Here is a 25180-nt window from a genome sequence, read left to right as displayed (position 1 = left end):
ATATCAAATACATTCTAATGTGTCCACTTAAAAGACAATTTGTTCCCCATTGTCAGTTTTTACCTGAAACAGGGGTGGGAAAATCTGAAGTAGGTAGTCCAAGGGGGTGCTCTTTGCTCCTTGACATTGAGGACGAGAGAAGGAGTCAATAGTGCCTGAGGCACTGAGGGGTCAGTTATGAAGGCTGCACTCCAGGTGGTGCAGAAACAGTGCAGGTTGGGGGAAACTGAAGAGGTGAGGTTCTGTCAAGAGACCTGGAAGCAGATAAAACCCCAGGGTGCAGAGAAAAAGGATTTCTGGTTCTAAACCTTGTCAGCTCAGACAGAGGAGCAGATGCCAGGTGTTTGCTTTGTTTTGTTTCCCAGCTAGTGGAATTAGGCAGTCCATGTCAGGCTGGAGAAGGCAACGAATTTCCCTGAAACAAATGGAGTTTTAGCAGCTGCTTGGGAATATTCCTTAAAGTCCCTGTCGGAGGTAAAGTAACCACAGTTGGCTCTAATTATCATAGCCATTAACCCGGAAAATGAATGTGGGAGAAGCTCTCACATTTATTAGAAGGAGGAACAGAGAGAAACAGCCAGCATCCCCGTTGTTAGGGATGTCCTGTGTTTCCTCCAGCAACCTGGATTTATTTGGGGGAGGCTTATTTAGACATCCAATATGGAGTTTACTAGGCAAATACATTTGGGCAAACATATTCTGCAAAAGGCCCTTAGGTCTGGGTCCTGATTTGGAGCTGTGAAGGCCTGGAACTAGGGTACCTCCATTGATTTGCCCTGTTTCCTGCAGAAGAGATCTAACTGATAGATCCTACTGAAGCCATTCAGTTTTATAGGAGATTAGTTCTTTCCTAAATTTTGTAACCCAAATTGTTTCCAGTTAGTTAAAAAGGCATCCCAAGGGAGACTCTTTGGGGACTAAAGAGAAGTTCCTATGGTCCTCCTAGAGAGAGACCTTGCTAAGAAGGCAGAGAAGAGGGGTGTCTGGGTGGCTCAGTTGGTTGAGCATCCGACTTCAGCTCAGGTCATGATCTCATGGTTCTTGAGTTTGGGCCCTGCATAGGGCTCTGTGCTGACAGCTCAGAGCCTGGAACCTGCTTCAGATTCTGTGTCTCCCTCTCTCTCTGCCCCTCCCCCACTCACACTCTGTCTCTTTCTGCCTCTAAAAAATAAAGAAAACTAATAAAAAAAGTTAAAAGAAGGCAGAGAAGAAACTACTGACTACTGTTTTTAACCTATGGAAAACACTGGAAAAGTTTTACAAAGGGGTGTTACCCAATTTTGTAATTTAGGTAGTTGGAAGAGGACATTGTTAGAAAACAGTAAAGCTAGAAATCCATCATGATCTATGTGACATTCCTACACATGTAGTCTTTACAGCCAACTTCCTAGGTTGGAAAGTTAGGTTGGGTTTTTAATTGAACCAGGTGCGGGTTTCAGCCAGCTTCCAGTGGAGGTCCTATGTCCAGAAGTGGCCCAACTAGAGATGTGAAAGGGATCATGTTAAACATATGAGGAGGGAACCTTACATGAGAATCTTAAGATTGGCAGCTGCGCTACTCACTTAGAGTGCTGTCCCATGCCCAAGAAAGACAACTTTGTATAAGGACAGGAATAAAGACAGGGCATCAACTTTCTGGGTCTTATTACCAGGCCGGGCAAGGTACTAACTTCCAGCCAAAAGGCAGGTCTTCTCCTCCAAATAGAGCCGCCATGGGCTAGAGGATTGCAGCCTGAACAATTGACATGAAAGTGTTCCAATAAGACCATACTCCTCAAAAGCTCCCTGAAATAAGAGTAAAAGAAGAAAAGAGAAGTATTCATCAAGTTTGCACTGGCTCAGAGTGCAGATGAAAAACAAAAACAAAAACAAAAACAAAAAAACAAAACTGAAATCCCTGTAGTATTTCTACTCCTATCGGAATACCCAAATCTTGATTATGCATTGGCTGTGTGGTGCAACCCTCTTGATTTCTGAAGTTCATACAGCATGCTGAAGAGAGAAAAGTATGGTTTTTGTTAATGTCTTTCAATCCCGAGAGTTAATTTCATATCCACATCCTATTGCTTCAATTATGCCCTTAGTAAAGCAGCTTTGGATACTCTTCTCAGCAACATTTCACTTCAATTCCTAAAAGACAGTGAAAGGGAAGGACACATGCCTAGGTTGATGTCCAGCAGTGGTAATGATGGAGAATGTATGAAACTCCCAAGCAGCATATCCTTCTTGTAAACATTTCTGCATAACTGAAGGCTTATGTCCCTCCGATATAGGTATTGGCTTTAAGCGATCAGGAGGAATAGGGACAGGAGGGGGTGACAAAGGGGAGTCATCCTCCACTGTAGGAGGTACCATAGGAGAGGTGGGTGTTAGGCTTTGTTTCTGAATTTTTTCTTCTCTGCAGTTACATGTAATGGACATAATGTCATATGGACTAAACTCCAGGTCACTAAAATGGAAGCAGGAACCTTCGCTCCTTTTTCATGTTTTTCTTTTAAATTTCTTCTCACTTGTTCCCATAGATCTAAATCAACTGTACCATGTTCGGGGAACCAGGGGCAGATGTTTTGTATTATTCATAACAATTTACTTAATTTATCTTTTGTAACAGTAAAATTGGCCACCTTAAAAGCTGCTGTAAAATTTTTAAATATAATAACTGTTCCCCTGTCATTTTTGGCCCACGGTAAAGAAAGAGAAAAGCAATACTCTCACTGAAAACTAGACAGGTTGGTAGCTATCCCCACTGTTTCTTTTAGTACTGGTTCAGTGGTCATGGGCTCCTTTAGTTTTTGATTGTCTGAGAAAGTCTTTACCTCTCTAATTCTGAATGATAGACTTGTGCAATATTTGCATCGTGAGTACTGTTGTCCCTTACCAAGATGAGGTCTGTTTGAAGTCTGGACACTTTCACTTTCTTCTCCTTGAACGTGTGGATTCTGCTGCCTGAAAATCTTCCCCTCAAAGCTATCGCTATCACATTGGGGCCACCAGTTGTGGGTTTGGCTTTTGGCTTTGTCCAGCAAAGCCAAGGATGGTGGAAAAGATTACTCAAGACTCCATGCAAGTCAAGAGGTGAGAGGGAGGCTAAAGGGAATCTCCCCAAGCTGTTCTCAGGGTCCCATATTTATTAAGCATACATTTAGGGAAACAATGTGCAATACATAAGTGGGCTGTGTGCCAGTAAGAATGTGTACAAAATGTGAGAAAAACAAGTTAAGACAGGATAATATTTTATTCTTTCTAAGGTCTTTAGACAGGTCTTAGACCTGTCTATGGTCTAAGGGATTTATGATCACAAGCAGGACGTAACCCCTAGATATACACTAGCCAGGTAAGCAAAGTGAGTGCCCCCTAGATATACATTAACTGGATAAGCGACACATTGCCTGCTGTTTGCAGCAAGGCCAGAAAACAGTGTTCTGTTTTGCATTGTATTCCCTATAATCTCCTAAACCAAGATGTAGCTATTTGATTTCCCACATTATTGTTTTTGATTTGTGGTTACCATTTAGTTCGTATATAACATCTTCTGTAGGTAGCAGCCTGTATTAAGTTGATGGTTGCTGAAGCACGAAATCATTCTTTACTTCTCTCCACCCTCTCCCACATTTTAGGTGTATCGCTGCCTCTCTGGTATACACTCTGAAAAGAGTAAATAATTCTCCCCCTCATACGCCCCATAGCTTCTATGCTGTTTCCATGGGCTGTTTTTTGTGCTATCTCTTTAAGGGTGGAGTTTCAGCTTCTTATTGCTCTCTTTAAGAAGCCAAGTCCACTGATACTTAAAATTCCAGGCTTTAAGCCAAGCTGGTTGTAAGAAGTCAGGAAATTTGGCCCCTCTCACTTTCAAAGCCAAATATTATGGGACTTTGTCTTCTCCCAGTTGGTTCCTTGGTCTTATGGTCTGTTCTTTGCCTTTCTCCATGCCCCTGTCTCCCTCCCCACCACAGATGGACAGGACCCTTTTAATTCCCCTCCATGTCTCCTCCTTTCCTACCCTCTTTAATGTGGTCTCTCTCCACTGTTAGCTGTGGAGTTTGTTCTGTCAGTCTTCAGATCATTTTCTGCGTTATTTACACTGTAAGTGTTATCTAGTTGTATCTATAGGAGGAGGCAAGAGTAAATTACCCAGAAAATGATCTGAAGGCTCTGCCATCTTCCTAGTGTCAAGTTGATATTTTTATAATTTATTTATATGTTATAAAATGTGTTTGTCTGAATTAGGCTATAAATAAAGAGCTACTTTGCAATTGTTTGATAATTGTTCTAAATATTTTTGTTTTATAGGTTCACCTCTATCTTTTTATTTATTTATTTTAAAATCTACATTTTATTATTGTTGAAGAAACTGGATAGTTTATAGTGAAGAGTTTCCCTCAGTCTGGATTTTGCTTGATGTATATTCATGGTGCCATTGTCCTCAAATTGCTGTTATTACCATAAATTTATTCTTAGATGTAAAAGTTTGATGTTATTGTCATTTTTTTTTTTTTGGTGACGGTGATCTATATATGTGGTTCTCTGTATTTTGAGGTTTTCAGCAAATGTTAAAGATCATTGCCTAGATTTGTGCTGTCAAAAATCTTACAAATTGAAGTCATTGACATTGTATCTTTATTATTTATCTATTCACTAATCATGAAGAATTAAATAAGATTTCAAAAACATGGAGACATATTTACTTATATTGCTCTTGTTAAAAATACAATTATTGGGGTGCCTGGGTGGTTCAGTCAGTTAAGCATCCAACTCTTGGTTTTGGCTCAGGTCATGATATCATGGTTTGTGAGATCAAGCCCCACATCAGGTTCTGTGCTGACAATGTGGAACCTGTTTGGAATTCTCTTTCTCCCTCTCTCTTTCCCCTTTCCCCACTTGCACTTTGTCTCTTTCTCTTAGGACTTTAAGAGACAAAACAGATGAACATAAGGTAAGGGAAACAAATATATTATCAAATTAATAAAAAATATATTAATATGATTTTATGTGTGAATGTGACAAAATATGTGTATATTAATAAATTAATTATATTAAAGCATATTAAAATATTATTCACTTTATCTTAACTTATAATGTATTGATATTTAAATATTTTTGTTACATAATATATAAATATAAAATAAATATTAATGGTAGTCAAAATGTTTAAAGATATAATTTTAAGCCAAATCTTACAACTACACCCAAATGGCATATTGCAACTGGTTTTCCAGTGGTTTCAGTGTTAGTATCTCCCTCTCTCAATGCAATTTTATACAATCATTTAGTTTGTGATTTCAAATCTGTATTTGTATTTGTTGATAGCTACTAGTAGCAATTGGAATCATATAAATACCTCCTTCCCTTCCCCATGTATGTTAACTACAAACTTGTTCAGTGATGCCAAGTGCCTCACTTCCAAATTTGCTACTCCAGTCAGTGCTTACAGTTTAAGATGATACAGTGATACACTTATGTCCAATGTGCTGTAAGTGCATGGTTTTTGAGCAATTCTTATTTTTATATTTTTTATTTTTCTAAATATGAAATTTATTATCAAATTGGTTTGCATACAACACCCAGTGCTCATCCCAACAGGTGCCCTCCTCAATACCCATCACCCACCCTCCCTCCCACCCCCATCAACCCTCAGTTTGTTCTCAGTTTTTAAGAGTCTCATGTTTGATGTTCCTCAATTCTTATTTTTAGGATGTGATATACACTTTGAATACCTTACAATTTTATTTATTGATCATATCTCAATAATGCTTAAAAAAGTGTTTAAAATAATAGGTGAAAACTCACATGCCCTTTGACATCTCCACCTTTAGACAATATTGACTGTTGCACACCAGGCTTCCATTGCATTAGGCATGTCTATTCACTGGTTTCAAAGGACAGAAGTAGTAGTTTATATTATCTGTAGATGAACATACTAGAAATTTAACAAGGCTTTGCCCTACTTTTGTGTTCAATAGAATAAGGTATTTATTTAATGAAATCTAAAATAATCTCTATGAGGTCCAAACCCAGAGTGGCTGCCTCATGAAAACAGTGTTCTAAGTGAACTAGCACAAATCATTGTAGAATACTCATCATATGCAATTAAAATACTAGATACAATGAAAAGAACATCTTTTTTATACCCTATTTCTCCCCATCCCACATTCATCCCACATTCACATATCAACACACAAACGGCACAAAATACTGAAACCACTCTTGGTCTCTTACTCTTAAACTAAAAGTGCTCAATAGACTTATAATTTGAGACTGATTTTTGCAATGCTAAGAGGTATAGGGTACTGTGGAAGAAATATGGAGAAGATACGATTTCAAATTCACACAGTCTCCTGTGGATAACAAACACATAAATATTCTAGACAACGAGCTATACACAGAATTCATTCCTTTTTATGTTGCATGACTTGTATGTAAGTATAATGGATTACTTATAAAATCACACAAGATAGTCCTAAATATATTAATGTGATATCCCTTCATATACATATTACAAAATACAACATGCAATATAATAATATGCAAAATAATATAGAAGCCACCACAAAACAAAATATGAGAGAAGGGAATCCAGAATTATATTTCCTTTTAAAATTGTCCACTTAAAAAATCAGAATGAAAATAAATCTGAATGTTTCAAATGACTGTCTAACATTTTTCAAGCCATGCTTATAACCACGTAATTTTATTTAAAAAATTCAGGCAATTATTTTATATTTTTCTTTATAAAGGAATTAATCTGTTTTGCTTATTTGACTTCCATGTGGCTCTCTTTAATAAGGAAGAGAGCATAATGAAGACAGTCATCTATGAGCTTAATTTTAAAGAAACGAGATAGAAAAAACAGCCTCCAGCTATTGTCTATTCAGCTTCTCTTGCTAAACAGCTAGGTGTTCTGCTGATCATTAAAAAAAAAATCACAGAACAACAACATCGGAAAATGTCACTATGATAGAGCAAGATAGAAACTCATCCACTGCATTATTTTTTGCCAATTAAAGCTGAATTGCCTCCTACGTAAATTTCTCTCATTTTCTGACCCAATCTAGGGAAAATCCTCCTTGTGTGACTGATTTTTTTTCATTAAAGACCAAAAAAATCCAAAATATGTTCCTTCTAGCACCCTCTTACTGACTCATGATGTCCTATCTCCTCATGAAATAAATCTGACTTGTTCACCAAACATTTGTTCAGAGTGGTCTTCAGCTCTAAGGCATTTAAGGAGTCTTTGTGTCTGTCAGGTTTAATTTACTTAGGATTTCTCATTACATGCTATACAAAAGAATGCCAATAGTAGTGTATGGTTATTGTATTCATGAAGTAAAATCCTAAAGTAGGCAACAATGACATGAACGAGATTGTTTCAGGAAGATTAGTATGACAAAATGCCTGCATTTTAAAAATTGCAATGAAACCTTAATTGTAACTGATTTCAAGGGAAAATTGTACTGTCTGTGTCACAAATAAGTCTCGCAGTAATGCCATATATTTTCTTATATTTTGAAATAGACATGATTTTATTCAGACTAGTTAGTTTCATAATATTAGAAGTAATCTTTCTTTGTGAATGTATGTGCATATATATATATATATATATACACATTTGCCTGTAGGCACAAACATCATGTATATATATATAAATACATACATATATATGTATATATATATATATACACATATGTATATATGTATGCTATTGTATATATTGTATTGTATAAATATGTATATATATGTGTATATATATATATATATATATATATGATGTTTGTGCCTACAGGCAAATGCTTGTACACAGGCATAAATGAGAATGAGAAGATACATATATATTCTAGAAATATTTTGGGATATATATCATGTTATATATTTGAGATGGTATATATATTACATTTTACACATTGTTAAAACTAAAAATATAAAATTGTGGAGACAATGAGAGAGCCTGGAATAGAATAGGAATAAGATAAACACTTTACATTTACTGGGAGTAGTTGTGAAAGTTTTCATGAATGAAAGTAATTTAGAAATATGTGGAGTGAGGAGTATAAATCAGTAGTGAAATGGTAAGAACTAAGTGAATTTTATTTTAATTTTTTTAGTTTATTTTACTTTAAGAAAGGCAGAGACAGCATGATGGGAGAGTGGCACAGAGAGAAGGAGACAGAGAATCCCAAGCAGGATCCTCACTGTCAGCACAGAGCCCAAAGCGGGGGCTCACACCCACGAAACTGTGAGATCATGACCTGAGCCAAAACCAAGAGCCAGAGGCTTAGCTAATTGAGTCACCAGATGCTCCAGAAATAAGTGCATTTTAGAAATGAGGAGCAAAGAAAGTGATTTGCAGTGGAATGAATCATTCTCACTCCGAAGAGGGAGTAGGGAAATTTGGGAAGGAAGTACCTATAAATGATCAGTAAAATCTAAGATGTTCTAGAAGATGATTCTAGAATAGAGAGTTGCCATTCTCTTGTGAAACCACTAATGTTTCAAAATGCAAAGACTTTCTGAATCCCTGTCTGCATCTCCTTGTTTCGTAAACTATACACAATTGGGTTTAAAGTTGGGGTCACAAGAGTATATAGTGCAGCTATCACCTTGTCCCTTTCAAATGAGTAGCTGGAAGCAGGGCGGATATATGTGTAGATTACAGGGCAGTAGTAAAGGGACACAACTATGAGGTGGGATGAACATGTTGAAAAAGCCTTCCTCTTGCCTTCTGCTGTGCGGATGCGGAGAATGGCAGCAATGATAAAACCATAAGACAGGCAGGTGAGGCTGAAGTCACCTATGGCCAGGGAAATATCAGCAACATATACCATCACCTCATTAATTCTCACAGGACTGCAGGACAAAGAGAGCAGTGGGGGTATCTCACAGAAGAAGTGGTCAATGTTATTTGGCCCACAGAAAGTCAGGTTCAGGATGAGACCTGTGTGTACCCAGGAATTGGTTACTGCAATAACCATGGCAATGCTAAGCAAGGCCACACACATATGGTGGTTCATAATAGTGCTGTAGCGAAGAGGAAAACAGATGGCCACATAACGGTCATAGGCCATTGTGGTGAAGAGTACCATCTCAGCCCCCAGTGACCACGTGAAGAAGAAGAGCTGGGACATGCAGCTTCCATATGAAATACTCTTTCCTGATGTTAGCATGGTCCCCAGCATCTTTGGTATAATGCTTGTTGTACAGATGATATCCACAATAGCTAGTGCCAAGAGGAACACATACATGGGCGTATGCAAGGTGGTATTATAGATTATAACAATGATAATTAGCCCATTGCCAAAAAAGGCCACAAGGTAGATGCAGAGAAAGACAATGAAGAGAACTCCCTGCAGTTCAGGATTTTGGGTAAGTCCCAGAATCATAAACTCAGTTACAATGCTGTTATTCATTGTTCTTTGATGACACACATTGCAGAGAGTGAACAACTAGGAATTAAAATAATGTGGTTGATTTTATCAGGAGATGTGTGATGTGTGGGGTGTGTGTGTGTGTGCAGGTGTGTGTGTGTGTGTGTGTGTAATTTAGTGATTTTGTGTTGATTTGATACAACTTTATAGCAAGAATTCCCTTCTGATAGAGCATGATGGAGTTCCGTCTTCCAGGCAATATCTTCTATCCTCCAGATGGATATAATTTTCTGATGTACGTTCTGCAATTAATGACTACACTAAACTGAAGCCAGTGGTTGAGAAGAAAAAGATAAGAAAAATTAATATATTCAAGTATTTCAGTATTACCATTTTGAGTTGAAACATTTGAACATCATTCACATATATATGGAATATAGTACAAATAATTACATATCTCACCAATTGTTAACTATATGCTATCTTTCTTGAAACATACATGAGCAGAAATATCTAGAACAATAGAAGCTGACAGGGCTAATTATAGTGGGAAGACTTCAGCAGCAAAAAGTCCAACAGAATATCCTGAGACTGGATATTTAGAGACCATTGGATAACTTATTGGTGTCTAAGAACTAAATAATTTAATCAAATGCCTGCCTGATATCTTTTCTTCAGTTTCAGATGTACATTTTTAAAATCTCATGAACTAATTTGTTATGTCATATAAGAGTAAGAAGATTAGATATGAACATAGAAGATCTAGGATTGCATCTTCATTTTATTATAGCTATAAACTGGCCATTGAAACTACAAAGGCTTCATATTTCTTATGAAATCTCTTTTTATTTCTAACAATATTATAAATAGAGAGAAATATTAGGTAGTATACAGACAGTATAAAAGTTTCTTAGGGATACCAGAAGAAAGAAACAGCTAGAAAAAGTTTTCTGGAAAGTATCCAAGAGATTTATGAGGGAAATTCTTGTTCTTTTCATTGCTCTGCAAAACTTCTCTAGCAATTTGTCACCTGCTTTCTTTTTTGCTTATTTATTTGGATAGATCTGTTTTTATGCATAATCAGCATTTTGCATGGATGCATGACTGTTAGGACTGTTATGACCTGTTGCATCTAGGAAAAGTGTTCAAAGTAATTGTGAGTTTAATAATAAATTTATGCTTCATAACTGTTCTTTGTCTTTTCAGAGATCACATTGTATTTCTGTTACCTAAACAGAAGAAATACAAATCATTTTTGAGACCACATCCAGTGTGATTTGCTCCCCCAAACCATGAAAGCTGAATTATTGATTTGCTAAATTTTAATGAACTAATGATTTTCTAAATTTACTGACCATGTGTAGCTGTTCAGACATAAAAAAAAATATTTTTTCAATCTCTAAATCACCTCATGAATCCCTGGACTTATTTCTTGTTTTCTCATTGTGAAAGGATGTAACACCTGTCAATACTTGCATCTATGATACGTGACAGGCTCTGTGTTAGATCTTCTGCAGATATTGCATCATTTTGTCACAATCATGGTGGGACTTGAATATTGCCATCTTTATTCAGTTGCTAAAAAAAACCAAGTTCACTGGGCCAGATAAAAAGACAGAAGCCAAATTACATATCTCATAAGTGGAAGAGCCAGAATTGACACCTCTTGGTGCAAAATGAGCAAAACTTTTAGAATTTCTAAATAATAAAAAAAGAATAAAGTTTTATTCGAGCCCAACCGAGGACAGCTTCCTGAGATACACAATCTTCACACAGAGTGCTCTGGAGAAGGAATGTTTAATACAGAATTATGTATGTTTTTGTTGTTGTTGTTGAATTATGATGAAAGATATCTTAGAAAATTATAAATTTTATTTTGTTTCAAGTATGTACAAGTTTGCAGGCTTTGGAGGTATGGGAATGGAACTTAGGGATATTTTTACTCTTATCTTTGGTTTGGATTTTTTTTTAGGTTATTTTTTATTGAAACAAATGACAATGTGTGCTCAGGTCAGAAATAGAGCCCATGGTTTGAAGTTTGGTGAAGTCATTCTGACCTTGGTAAAAGTGTAGCTTCCCTGGGAACCCAAAAGCTGTGCCCACAAACATTAAACGTTGAAAATTTCCTTTATCGCATCTAGATTGTCTGACTTTTAACAAATTGATATTAACCTCTCAGCTATATGCTTTCAGGTAAAATACAAAATAGTATGGCAAACATACACAAAACTGAATGATATAAAAATATTTTAAATAAAATGAGAGTTTTATTCTGAATGAGATATGACTTGGGACAGGAAAATATAGATAAAATAGTTGATATTTAAAATTCAATTAAAATATTTTAATTTAAAAATATCTGATATTGAAATGAATAATAACTAATCTTTGATGTACTGAGTGTTGATGTATTTTCAAATTAGATTAGGAAGCCTTTGTCTGGTTATTCCATCTGAATCAGAGATCTGTCATCAAAGATTTTGGGATGAATTTATAAGACAACAGTCCTTTTCCTGCCTATGTGATCTTACCCACCAAAATAGGTACTCAAATATAAACTGAACCTTCCTTAATGATGAAGAAAAAAGCTTCAATTTTCATTTGGAGAATTGTTACCTATCAATGTAAATAATGCTATTTGTCTATTTAATTGTTAGTCATCGAGTTCTCTGAAGCTGGGTGTGAGAGAGAAATTCAGCCCCAAGATACAAAATGAAATTTCATACAATGTTGAAATTTTGCGAAGATATTGTGTAAATCACCTCTGGTTCACTGTCTCTAAGTGAAAAACAAAAGAGTGAGGGTACCTGGAGATTCCTTTTCTCATCTCTTCTTGGAATGTTCTACCCCCTTCACAATATTAATGGCATTGGTTGGGCCTTGTTCTTAGTGCTGTTTGTGAGAATTTGGATATTTGCTGTTTGTAGGTAAAGCAAAATCCAAAAGGGGGACATCATATGGTTCACTGAGAGAAGGTATATATTGACTATAGTAGCTTTGTTCAAATATCCATTATTGATTCAAGGTAGAGATATATACTTTCATCAATCTACAGGTGTCCAATGTGTAGTCAATAGTTTCTATTGAAATTCTACAAGTGAAGCATACCTGGCTAGGATGTTATCTTCAATCCTAAAAGGCCACAGTATATATTAAAAAGAAAAAAAAGGCTGCTTACATCAGCAGGGAAACACATTTAGCCAGGTTTTCTAACTTAAAAGCCATTGATTCTTGGCCATGTCCTTTTCTGTCCCTCTCATCTGGAATTATTTACACCTCTTTAGTTATTATGTTTAATCCAACTGAGATTTTCTATTGATTTAAATTTGGATGTACAAAATTAGTAAAATTTAGTTAGAAATAGGTTAACACATAGGGCTTAAGTCTTGATTCTGGAAATTTTTGTCCATGACATTGCATTTTTAAGGTGTATTCTCTGTGTCTCAGTCTATCTTCATTGTTTAAATGGAGAATAAAAACAGTGGTAAACTAAGTTGCTCTGAGGATTAAACAATGAATACAAATTCTTAGCCCAATTTTTAGCCCATATTGAGCTGTCAATTAAATGTAACAATAATCATTATTTCAAATCCAAAGCTAATGATTTTAAGCAGAGTTTTAACATTTGGAATTTTAAATTAATTATGATGCAAGTTTTCATGATTAATAGAAGGAAGAACTTCCAATTTTGCATTTTAAATTATTGAATAATTATTATAATAAAAGATTAAGCAGATTGGGTTATGACAATCAAAGATAATTCAATTAAATATAAATATAATTAATATACCTTCATTCAGTAAACATTTAAAGATCACACTTCATACTAGTCATTGTGTTATTATATTTAGTTTTAATGATGCAGAAAATGCAATATGTTCTCAATTTTCTCAGGAGTAATGGTAAAAAAATTATTAAACATGTGCTAAGATGATGGGAAAATTATCAGAGATATGGAACAATTTTGTATAGTAATATAGCACAATTAATTTGGTTTTGGATAGGATTATGGAAAATCTAATAAAATATTGAATGTAGTTTTATTTTGGAAAGGTAAGCAATTTTCAATGAGTGTGAAAGGAAAGAGAAAAGAAGAGGCAAAATAATTTCCAAGCAAAAATAAGGAAGTATGAAATACAAATGAATATAAGAAATGGCTTTCACTAGAGACAATTCATAGAAATACTGTGTAATGTGAAGTATAACAAGATAGGGCTTGTTCAGATAATTATATTATAATAAGTTATTGTGTTGTTCTATAGGCATAAAGGAGAATTTGGAAAAATCTGAGAGAGGAAGTAAAATGTGTTTTGCCCCAATTTTTAGAAAGATAGCCCTGAAGACAACATAAAAACTAAAGGGAGGCATTATGTTATCCATTTTGAGCAGAGACAGTTTACAAGAACCGATTGATTTGTAGAACAATATCAATTTAATTACATTTAACCTAAGGATGTGCTTGTAATAACTAGTTACCAGAATAAATAAAATTTATATCATAAATTAAACTATTTATAGAAAGAATTTAGACAAGTTAATTTGAATTGTTTGGCAGGATGCAGGCACTTTGACAAATGAGCATCAACTCCTTCCTAGAAGGAGAAAATTGAGGTCACTGTGCGTTTCCTGACTCCTAGAACTCAGAGCATTTATTAGAAGTTCATATAGATGTTTTATTTATGTGTCATTTATTCTACTATTTTGTTTAGTCCTGAGAACAAGATTAGTTAATAATTAATGTTAGTGTCCCTATTTTAAATATGATGTGGTTGGTAAAGTTTGGTACATTTAACAAACTTGCTTACTGTTACACAATCAGACATTGATGACAGGCAGATCTGAATCCAGGGAATGTAATGAAGAAACTCACTCATGTTGTAATTTATAAGATAGTGCTATACTGATGCAAATCCTAGAACACAATTTAGTCCTCCAAATTATCAACTACGTCATCATCATCATAATCTGTTTTCAAATGTCATCATCTTTATTGCTGGCATGAACAACATCAGCCCACTTTTAAATGGCCTGCAGTGTGTAAGGCAAGTTGTTTGGAACTCATCACAGCCACCTCCCTGTTCTATGGGACTAGAGTGAGTGGTACAGTGTACTCTGTGCTCTCACATTCCTAATGACTTCTTTTAGACAATTTCATTTTAGGCAACTTTCTGTTAAGAAAGTTTAAGTCACAGGTGCTTCTGATTCAGGCTTTGTTCAAGGAGAATGTTTTAATTTCACAGCTTAACTAGTGAAAATGAAAGTGGTCATTTCTCAGTTTTTAAAGACTTTGAAAATATCAAAGAATAGCAGTAGTGAAAGATCAATGTGTTGGGAAGTAGAATGCAGTGCAAATTATGCAAATAGAATGCAGTATAAATTATGGCCCTACCATCAGTAGGTAATAAATTATCTAGGTTAGCCTGGGACTGCTCCTGTTTAGCCACTGAAAGTCTCATGTCTTAGGAAATCTTGTCTGAAGCAAACTCGGACAGTTGGACACCCTAGAGCACCTGAAGCCAGTGAAATGTTTATTTTTGAAAATCTCAGCCATACATTAACTTCCAAAGCATTTCATTTTCTAAATTTGGGAAAATATAATTTTACAAATTCAACTTTAAACTCTTCACTTTCCTTGTTTAAGAGTCTATCACAGAGTCCACAATTCAATTGGCACGTTTTTTTCCCACGGGTTAGGAGGGAAATAATGGGACCCCTGAACTAAGTCTTCTGTGAACATTAAATCAGCTGGATTCCAAGATTTTCTATAGTCATGAGTTGTGTGCTTGAAAACTGTTAATAAATCATAGGATCTTACAAAAGGTATATTGAAATGAGGCATTGAGAGCAACTTCATAACAAAGCCTTCTGAAAAAAAAAGGATAATTTATCTGGTAATACATGGATGAAGGAGCCAGGAAGCAGGGTGTTGTTATGCATTATCTTTCAAAGCTATTGCCAACTTCTTTGTCAACACTTGCTAAAGGGATCTTCAACACCAAGCTACCTATCTACCTCCTTCTGGAAGAGCTCTAAGATTATTGCAGTTTAACTGCAATCTCTTATACTTACTCTTACCTCAGATCTCTGGTAGTAATTCCATTTTATGGGGATTTGTTTTTGATGTCATATAACTTTATATGTCAGATTTCAACCTCTGTAGTTAGAAATCTGGTTTTTGAAAGTAGAAATATTCTATATTTCTCTTCTATTCCTTGCTCCACACTATCTCCTTATTTATACCATATATACATATTCCAGCATTCAGAATAACTAGAGTTCACTCATTTATGTAACTGAGAGAAACGTCAGTAAAAGGTTTTTAAAAATTAAATTCTATAATTTAGATGTAAATGTAAATACAGACAACCTAAAATTTACTATCTGAATATTTTCTAGTGTACATTAAATTCTATAATTTAAATTTAAATGTAAACACAGACAACCTAGAATTTACTGAATATTGTCAAATGTACAGTTCAGTAGTGTTAAATACATTCACCTTGCTGTGCTACCTCCAGAAATTTTTTTATCTTGTAACACTGAAACTCAATACCCATTAGACAGCTTCCTATTTTTTCCTATTTTTCTCTACTCATAGTCCCTGGCAGCCACCAATGTACTTTCTGATTCTATGAATTTATTCTAGATAACTCCTACAAGTTGAATCATACAGTATTTGTCTTTTTGTAACTGGGTTATATTATTTAGCATAATGCCTTCAAGGTTCACCCATGCTGTAAAAGTGCCAGAAAATCTCTCTTCTTAAATGTTGAAAAATATTCCACTATGGATATGCAACACAATTTGTTTGCTCATTTATCAGTTGATGTGCATTTGAGTTGTTTCTGCTTTTTGGCTATTGTGAAAAATGTTTGTATGAACATTGGTGTGCAAATATCTCTTTGAGATCTTGTAAATTCTTTTAGATATATACTGTGAAGTAGAAGTGCTATAAAAATTTTTGGGTATTTAGTAAATGAAAATATTTTCAATACAGTTGAAAAATAAAAGACTCTATCACAGTTTCATGTATATGATGCGTAGAATGTGCAAATCCAATAAAGCTACATTTATGAGAAAATTTTAAATCAGTTAAGAAAATTTTGATGCATTTAGAGGTTTTGAAAACCCATTTTAAACAACTTTGCTAATTAAACTTTGATGCTACTTAAAGAAGATATTCTTATAAATAAATAACAGATATATTAAGCGTTCCTACCACACCAGTAATGGCATACTAACCTAAGTTCCGCTGACTTTCTTCTTAACTCCAATTTGTGCATATTTGATATAAAATAAAAAATTAAGAAGCAGAGGGACAATATAAATGCACTTATTATTAATAAGTATCCCCTCTTTAGGACTGAATTATAATCCATGGATGGACTTTTTTCTTTCAGTGTTCCTAAAAAAGAAGTAAAGAAGTTACTTGGTTCAGACATATTTCTACATAGGTCACAATTTCATGGTGACTAGAATAATTAGAATGTCTAAAAATACTTACTTTGGCTCTTTGCAGGGTATCACCATGTTCGAACAGTAACCTGTGTTCAGTTACTAGAAAAAAAACCTGACAATAAGGATTATAACTCCTTTTGTTTGCAGTCAACAGACTTCTTTTATGTTTGCTTAAGTATTATTAATATACTTAAGATCAATAGAAATCTTTCCGGACTCAAAAACAAGGGACCACAGGTGACAGCATCTTCAGACCAAGTTTCTCACAGTTGAATTAATATGGCTCTCAGAGGAGCAATTAAAATAACTCCGCACCGATTACTAATTACTTGTGGAATGACTTTTCTGGGCTACTATTTCTCTATACCACCACAATGTATCCCAAGATAATATCTTCATGGAATAGAAAATCTGAGTAAGGAGAGATACTGGGAGTGTCTTATAGAGACAAAAAGATATTCAAAGACAGATATTCAATAAATATTCATATTTATTGTCCTAGACAATGGAAACCTCTTTCCCAGTAAAAGATAAACATAAGTAGTGGCAGGAAATGGATTCAAAGACAAAAGTTCAAAACAAAGATCAGAAAGGTTCAATTTAGCTCTCTACACTGTGAGGCAGAGGGAGTCTACAAACAAGCTATGGGATGGCATTAAATTCTTAGTTAATAAACAACAAATTCCTCAACTAAATTTATTTCTGAATTGAACTGAATTATTTGAAAATCGTTTCTATTCATTATTTTGGTGTTGTTTATGCATGTCCATACACAAATGCAACTTATGCGTGTGATGTACTCACAATGAAACAATATCATCTCTGTCTCTCTACTGTATATCCTCATAGTTTCAAATATCCATTGGAATTCAAACACAAACTTTCATGTTTACCATATAGCCTTCTTTCCTCTATTTTGTTTTGTCTCAGAGAAAAAATACACAAGTGATATTATAGATTTTTCTAAATAAATTTTATTTATTTTGAGAGAGATAGAGCATATGCATGAGTGAATGGGGGTGGGGCAGAGAGAGAAGGAGAAATAAAATCCCAAGCAGAGTTTTTGCCATCAGCATGGAGCCTTATGCGAGGCTCAGTCTCAGGAACTCTGAGATCATGACCTGAATCAAAATCAAGAGTCGATGCTGAACAGACTGTAATTCCAAGGTACCCCTGGATCATTTTTAACAGTCTTTTAAGATTGCCAGGCAGTAACTTAAATGTTTACTGAATGTTTGTAATAAATACAGTGTTCCTAAATATTAGTTAAGTATATCAGACTGGCAAAAAGAAAGGAAGGAATGGGAAAGTATTATATGTAATTGTAGTCAAATGACTATTAAAAATTAGAGTCTAACTCTAATTGTTAGATTGTAAAAAATGTTTGCTATTGAACCAATGCATATAACTTGTTTTGTTAATATTTTTAAAGTAAGATGGCCTACTTCCTTCTATAACAATGAAGATCATTATCAATATATCATTTTAAACAAATACCTTGAAACAATATACAATAGTTCTAGGTCCTATGAGTGACTGGACAATGGATCAGAATAACCTAATTTTAAAATTTAGGGTGCAAGGGTGAAATGGAGGGTAGCACTCCTCTATGGGATGCTGAGCTAAGTTGGGCCTGCAAACACGTTGTTGGCCAACTAGTACTATTTTACTCTTCTTTTAGGAAGGAGTGGAGAGAGAATGTTAAGACTCTGAGGAGAAAAACAGGATGGGTCTCTGCCAATTTTCTTCCCCTGATCTTTTTCTCTGCTGCAATTTCTATCAGTTTGATTATTTGGACTCTTGATTTAAAATAGCATGCATTGTCACATTCTTTCTTGAAGTCTGTCATGTTAAATCATATATCTAAAATAAAACTATTGCATGCACAAGGAATTTGTTTTATGATATATTTGTGGTGGAAGTACCCCTATGTCATGAATTTTTTTAATCTAACAAATAAATTATGTTTTATTTCCTATGTATTGCTATAGAGTGACTGCACCAACTTTCTCTTGTTTAGTTTTGCATGGTATATCATTTTCCATCTTTATATTTACATGTTTTCTTTGCCATCATTTGAAAATGTGTAAGTGGAAAATAATCTTGTTTTTAATAAAATTTTAACATTTCAATTTTAGTATTTTATTTGCATTTACTTTAACTCTAGATACATTTGTGTTTGTTTTCTTAATATGTTTTTCATTTATTTTGTGCTCCTTTCTGTATTTTTGATTAACATTTTTTATTATCCCAATTTTTTTCTTCATTACTTCAAAAGTTTTGCATTCTTTTGTAATGATTTTGGTGTATATGCTTGAGGTTATAACATGTATCCTTGCTATATGCAGACTTGTTACAGTCTGCTGGAAATTATTTATTTTAACTTTCTAAGAGATGTTATGCTTTTGGAACACTAAGTACTTTAGTCCATTCTAACTTTTCATGAATTTCATCATGTTTTTCACTGGTACACATATCTCTACCACCCATGTTCTATATTGCTTATTTCTCAACAGTTTTGTTGTTCTTCCTCTCTCTTGCACATCTTTTCCTGTTTATGACCATTCCTTTTCCTGAATAACTCTGCTTTTAATTCAGGTTTACAGGCTTGCTGACAACAAATTCTTCAAGTTTGTATATGTGTGAAACATTTTCATGTTGTTTGTAGTTCTGGAAAATATGGTTACTGGGTGTATAATTTTAAGTTGGATATTATATGAATTCCAATTTAAGATGGAAATATAGGAAGACCCTGAACTCACTTTCTCCATAGAACACACCAAATGACATCTATTAATAGAGCTATGCTTCTTGAAGAACTGAGGGCCTACTGAACAGATTCTGCACAATGAAAGACAGAATAGCAAGAGAGAACAATAAGAGGGATGGAGAAGTGGTAACTAACTAACCCCAACGCCTGACACAGAAAACTGCAATGGGGTAGGATAGAACTCAGAGGCAGGAAACAGATTCCTTCGCCTGTGTTAACAGAAAAAAAAACAGTTTAAAATGGCAACTTGTTTATAAGTGTTAAGCTCTAGAACTCCACCAATCACTCGAGAAGCTGCTGGAACTCTCTCTGGGTCAGAGGGACTGGAGAGTGATATGTTTTAGATTTCCTTCCCCCTTGAAAGTATAGACCAGAGCAGAGTGCGGTCACCAGACCTAGTCTGCAGCTTCAGATGAGCTTGGGTCTCCCAGGTTACACCAGCCCTGGTCAAGCTGGGCACAGGGGGAAAAAAAGCTACAGTTTAAAAGAATAACTAGCATATAAAAGATCCAGTCCCAGAATTCTGCCAAATGGTGAAGAAGCTGATGGAACATATGGAACACTCTTTTGGTGGGAGGGCCTGACTGACATGGTTGGTGCTCGCCTTCCACCTTGAAAGCACAGACCTGTGCACAGTCCAGATGCTTCCTCAGTGAGCCCCAGGCCACTAGCTTATAATAGTTCCAGACATCCCATCAAGATGGCCACAGGGTGGTACACACTGAGACACACTTGGGGAGTGCTCACTACAGCTCCAAACTTCATGCCAAGGTGAACTAGTGCAAAGCACTTTGGAACATTCCAGGCTAACAACTTATGCTTCAGATAGCTTGCTAGGGCGTCTCATGTGTGGATCACTGTGGCACCTGCTGGCTAATGTCTGCTTTATATTGGGCCATGTTGCCAAGGTGTCCCTGTATGGATTATCCCAGGAAGACCCAGCCCATGACTGTATTAGTTCCAGCCATCCCACTAGGGTTGCCCTCACACAGAGCACCCTGGTAAGCTCCCACTTGCACTGTCTTTAGCTCTAATTGCTGAACCAGGGCACCACCTGCACTGAGGACACCAGTGCAGCCCAACTTGTACCCATTTCAACTTTAGCTGTCTTGACAAGGCACCCTTAATGTGGAGACACCCCCCCCCCCCGTAAGATACCCATATTGCAACCACTTCAGCTTCAGTTTACTGACAGGCATATTTTGCACAGAGAACCCAAGGACCACACTGACCCACATCCACTTTACATTTAGCTATCTTGCCATGGTACCCAAGTACACCCCATCTTGTACCCCATCTCAACTCCAGCAACCCCTCCATGGCACCATCTGTGTGGAAAGTCCCAGAATACCTCAGTTTACATTGACTTCAGCTTCAGCTATCTTGCCAAAGTGTCCTAAGTGCATAGAAGCTTGGAGACCTCAGATGGCAATCATGTTAATTTCAGCTATACTGCCAGGCCACCCTGTGCACAGAGAGCCAAAGGACTTCCTAGCCTGCACACTGCCTCAACTCCAGCTCATCTACCAGGGCTCCCCTGGCATGGAACACTCGAGGACACCCTGGGTTGCAATCACTTCAGCTTCAGCTATTTCTGACAGAGCTCCCTCAATGTATAGAACCCTGGGAAACCTTGTCTGTATCCCTTCAGTTTTGGCTGTCCTGACAGGGTGCCCACTGCATGGAAAGTGCTAAGACCTCCCAGCCTGGACCTTGCTTCAAATACAGCTGAAATGCCAAGGTTCTCTCTTCATGCAGAGCTTTGAGACACATCAGATTGCACCATTTTTTGCTTTAGTTGTCCTGTCTGGACATTCAATACATGGAGAGCCCAGAAACCCACTGAGCTGTGTACACTTTGGTGTCCGCTATGTGAAGAACCCTGGACCCCAGCCCACCCATGCCAGCCACAGACCCAGCCAGCCAGAACAAGTCACCAAATACACACATTCTATATAGGGAATAATATTATACAAGACCATTTTTCCAAGTTTAGGACAAGTAGCTGTTCTGCTTTATCCATAGATACAAACATATGAATTCAGTCAAACTAGGGAGACAAGGGAATATGCTCCAAAAGAAATAATAAGAGAAAACCTCAATAAATAAATAAATAAATAAATAAATAAATAAAATAAAGATAAACAATATATCTGATAAACTGTTTGAAGTAATGACTCTACAGAAGCACATTGGGCTAGAGATTAAAGTGGAAGAACTCAGAGAGATCTTCCTTAGAGATATAGAAAATATTAAAAAAAAACAGTCATTGTTGAATAAGGCAACAATGAGATTTTTAAAAAAATCACTAAAGGGAATTAACAGTAGATTTGCAGATGCAAAAGAATGTGTCAATTATCTGGAAAAGAGATAAAACAAAACACCCAAGCTGAGGAGCAGAGAAAAGAACTTTAAAAAATGAGAATAGGTTAATGTAATTCTTGGACAACATCAAGGAAACATTTGGCATTATAAGGGTCCCAGAAGAAAAATAGAGAGAAAGGGGCAGAAAAGTTATTTGAATAAAATAATAACTGAAAATTTCCCTAAGCTAGAGAAGCAAATGGGCATCTACACAATAAAGTTCCAAACAAAATGAACCCAAGCAGGTGCACACCATGACAAATAATAAGGAAAATGTGAATGATTAAAGATAAAGAATCAGTATTAAAAGCAACAAGAAAGCATTAAGTTATATACAAGGACAACCCAACAGCTGATGCTTTAGCAAAAACTTGGTAGGCCTGGCAACAGTGTCATTATATATTCAAAGTACGGGAAAAAAGAAAAAGAAAAAGTACAACCAAGAATATTCAACATAGCACAGTTATCATTCAGAGTTGAAGAAGAGATAGTCTTCCAGACAAACAAAAGATAAAGAAGTTCACCACCATCAAATCAGTCTTGCAAAAAATGCTAAAGGGAATATTTTAAGCGGAAAAATTGGTCATAATTATATGCAAGAAAATTATAAATAAAAAAACATAAAATTTGACATTATGTACATAAAACATGGAGAAGGGGGTAGAAAAAAACAAAAACAAAAACTTTTTAAATATGTGTCTGAGCTCAAATGACCATCAACATAATATAGACCATTATATACTTAGGATGTAATATGTGGAACTTATGGTAACCACAAATCCCAAACTATAATACATATATCGAAAATAAAGAGAGACTAAGGGCATTTGTATGTGTCAGTTGGTTAAGTTTTCAACTTCCACTCAGGTCGTGATCTCATGGCTTGTGGATTCAAGCCCTGAGTCAGGCTCTGCGCTGGATAAATAAATAAACTTTTTAAAAAAGAGAGAGAGAAACTAACTCACAACTACATGTAACTAACACATAACTACAGAACTCTAACACATAATGAACATATAAGTACAAATAACTAACACATAACTACACAAGCTAACACATTATTACAGACATTCATCAGTCATGAAGAAAAAGAGCAAGAGGAGAAGAAAGTATCTGAGAACTACAAAACAACCAGAAAACAAACATACCTATCAATAATTACTTTAAATGTAAATGACTTAAATCCTATATTAAACAAACAAACAAACAAACAAACAAAACATTGGGGCGCCTGGGTGGCTCAGTCGGTTGAGCATCTGATTTGGCTCAGGTCATGATCTCATAGTTTGTGAGTTTGAGCCCTGTGTCAGGCTCTGTGCTGACAGCTCAGAGCCTGGAGCCTGCTTCAGATTCTGTGTCTCCTCCTCTCTCTGCCCCTCCCCTGCTCATGCTTTGTCTCTTTCTGTCTCTCAATAATAAATAAACGTTAAAAAATAAAAAAAAAATAGAGAGTGGCAAAACGGATAAAACACAAGATCCATCTATATGCTGTCTGCAAGAGACTTACCTCAGATCTAAAGACACATACAGACTGAAAGTGAAGGAATTAAAAAAAGACCCTGAAAAAAAAAGCCAGGTAGTAATATTTGTATCAGACAAAATAGACTACAATAAAGACTGGGGGTTTGGAATATGGTAGTGGAATAGGGGGACCCAGGGCTAGTCTTATACCATGAATACAACTAGATAACTACCAAATACTCCTAAATACTCCAGAAATTGATAGGAAGACTAGCATAACAATACCACAACTAAAGGTAAAGAAAGGCTACATCTACAATGGTAGAAAGTTCAGCGATGCTGCTTGGGAGAAAAATGAATTGTGGCTGCTGAAATGGAGAAGGACTGTAGTCACAGAGAAGGCCAAGGACAGACTAGCACATACAGGAGCTAATGGAGAAAATGAATCCCAATGGCAACTGGCTTGGGAAGCAAAAGGGGTTTAATTTCATGAATTCCTACAGCCAGCAGGGATTAAAACTTGGAGTTTTAGAAGTCAGCTGGCTTGGCTGGGATAGAGACCAGAAGGCATTGTATTGCTTTTGGAGACAATACAGGTAAACACCCCATGGACATAGAGCATGGAAATAGTGTTATTTTTTATATATGAAATTTACTGTCAAATTGGTTTCCATACAACACCCAGTGCTCATCCCAACAGGTGCCCTCCTCAATACCCATCACCCATTCTCTCCTCCCTCCCACCCCCCCAACCCACACTTTTATCTCAGCATTTAAGAGTCTCTTATAGCTTGCCTCCCTCCATCTCTAACTTTTTTTTTTCCCTCCCCTCCCCCATGGTCTTCTGTTAAGTTTCTCAGGATCCACATAAGAGTGAAAACATATGGTAACAGTCTTTCTCTGTATGGCTTATTTCACTTAGCATAACACTCTCCAGTTCCATCCATGTTGCTGTAAAAGGCCATATTTCATTCTTTCTCATTGCCAACTAGTATTCCATTGTGTATATAAACCACAATTTCTTTATCCACTCATCAATTGATGGACATTTGGGCTCTTTCCATAATCTGGCTATTGTTGAGAGTGTTGCTGTAAACATTGGGGTACAAGTGCCCCTATGCATTAGCACTCCTGTAACCCTTGGGTAAATTCCTAGCAGTGGTAAATTCCTAGTTGCTGGGTTCTAGTGTAGATATATTTTTAATTTTTAGAGCAATCTCCACACTGCTTTCCAGAGTGGCTGCACCAGTTTGCATTCCCACCAACACTGCAAGAGGATTCCCATTTCTCCACATCCTCACCAGCATCTATAGTCTCCTGATTTGATCATTTTAGCCACTCTGACTGGCATGGGGTAGAATCTCAGTGTGGTTTTGATTGGTATTTCCCTGATGTGGAGTGACATTGGGCATCTTTTCATGTGCCTGTTAGCCATCTGGTTGTCTTCTTTAGAGAAGTGTCTATTCATGTTTTCTGCCCATTTCTTCACTGGATTATTTGTTTTTCGGGTGTGTAATTTGGTAAATTCATTATAGATTTTGGATACTAGCCCTTTATCCAATATGTCATTTGCAAATATCTTTTCTCGTCCCATCGCTTGCCTTTTAGTTTTTTTGAATTGTTTCCTTTGCAGTACAGAAGATTTTTATCTTCATGAGGTGTCAATAGTTCATTTTTGCTTTTAATTCCCTTGCCTTTGAAGATATGTCAAGTAAGAAATTGCTGCGGCTGAGAACGCAGAGGTGTTTTTCTGCTTTCTCCTCTAAGG

At 35.9% G+C, this 25180-nt stretch overlaps 1 protein-coding gene across 1 annotated transcript; it reads right to left on the bottom strand.

Annotated features, from left to right (window-relative positions):
- Window positions 1-8486: 8486 nt before the first annotated feature.
- On the bottom strand, window positions 8487-9401 carry LOC125173281 (olfactory receptor 13G1). The gene has a single exon (XM_047872247.1). The coding sequence runs from the start codon at window positions 9399-9401 to the stop codon at window positions 8487-8489; it is 915 nt and encodes a 304-aa protein (XP_047728203.1).
- Between the last annotated feature and the right edge of the window lie 15779 nt (window positions 9402-25180).

The sequence above is a fragment of the Prionailurus viverrinus genome, chromosome A1 (assembly GCF_022837055.1).
Source record: "Prionailurus viverrinus isolate Anna chromosome A1, UM_Priviv_1.0, whole genome shotgun sequence".
Taxonomy (NCBI): Eukaryota; Metazoa; Chordata; class Mammalia; order Carnivora; family Felidae; genus Prionailurus; species Prionailurus viverrinus.
The sequence above is the reverse complement of the archived record's forward strand: the minus strand, read 5'-3'. Positions and strand labels throughout refer to the sequence as shown.

Bases quoted from the DNA above. Each gene is read 5' to 3' on its own strand.
- LOC125173281 (XM_047872247.1), bottom strand. From the start codon at position 9,401: ATGAATAACAGCATTGTAACTGAGTTTATGATTCTGGGACTTACCCAA.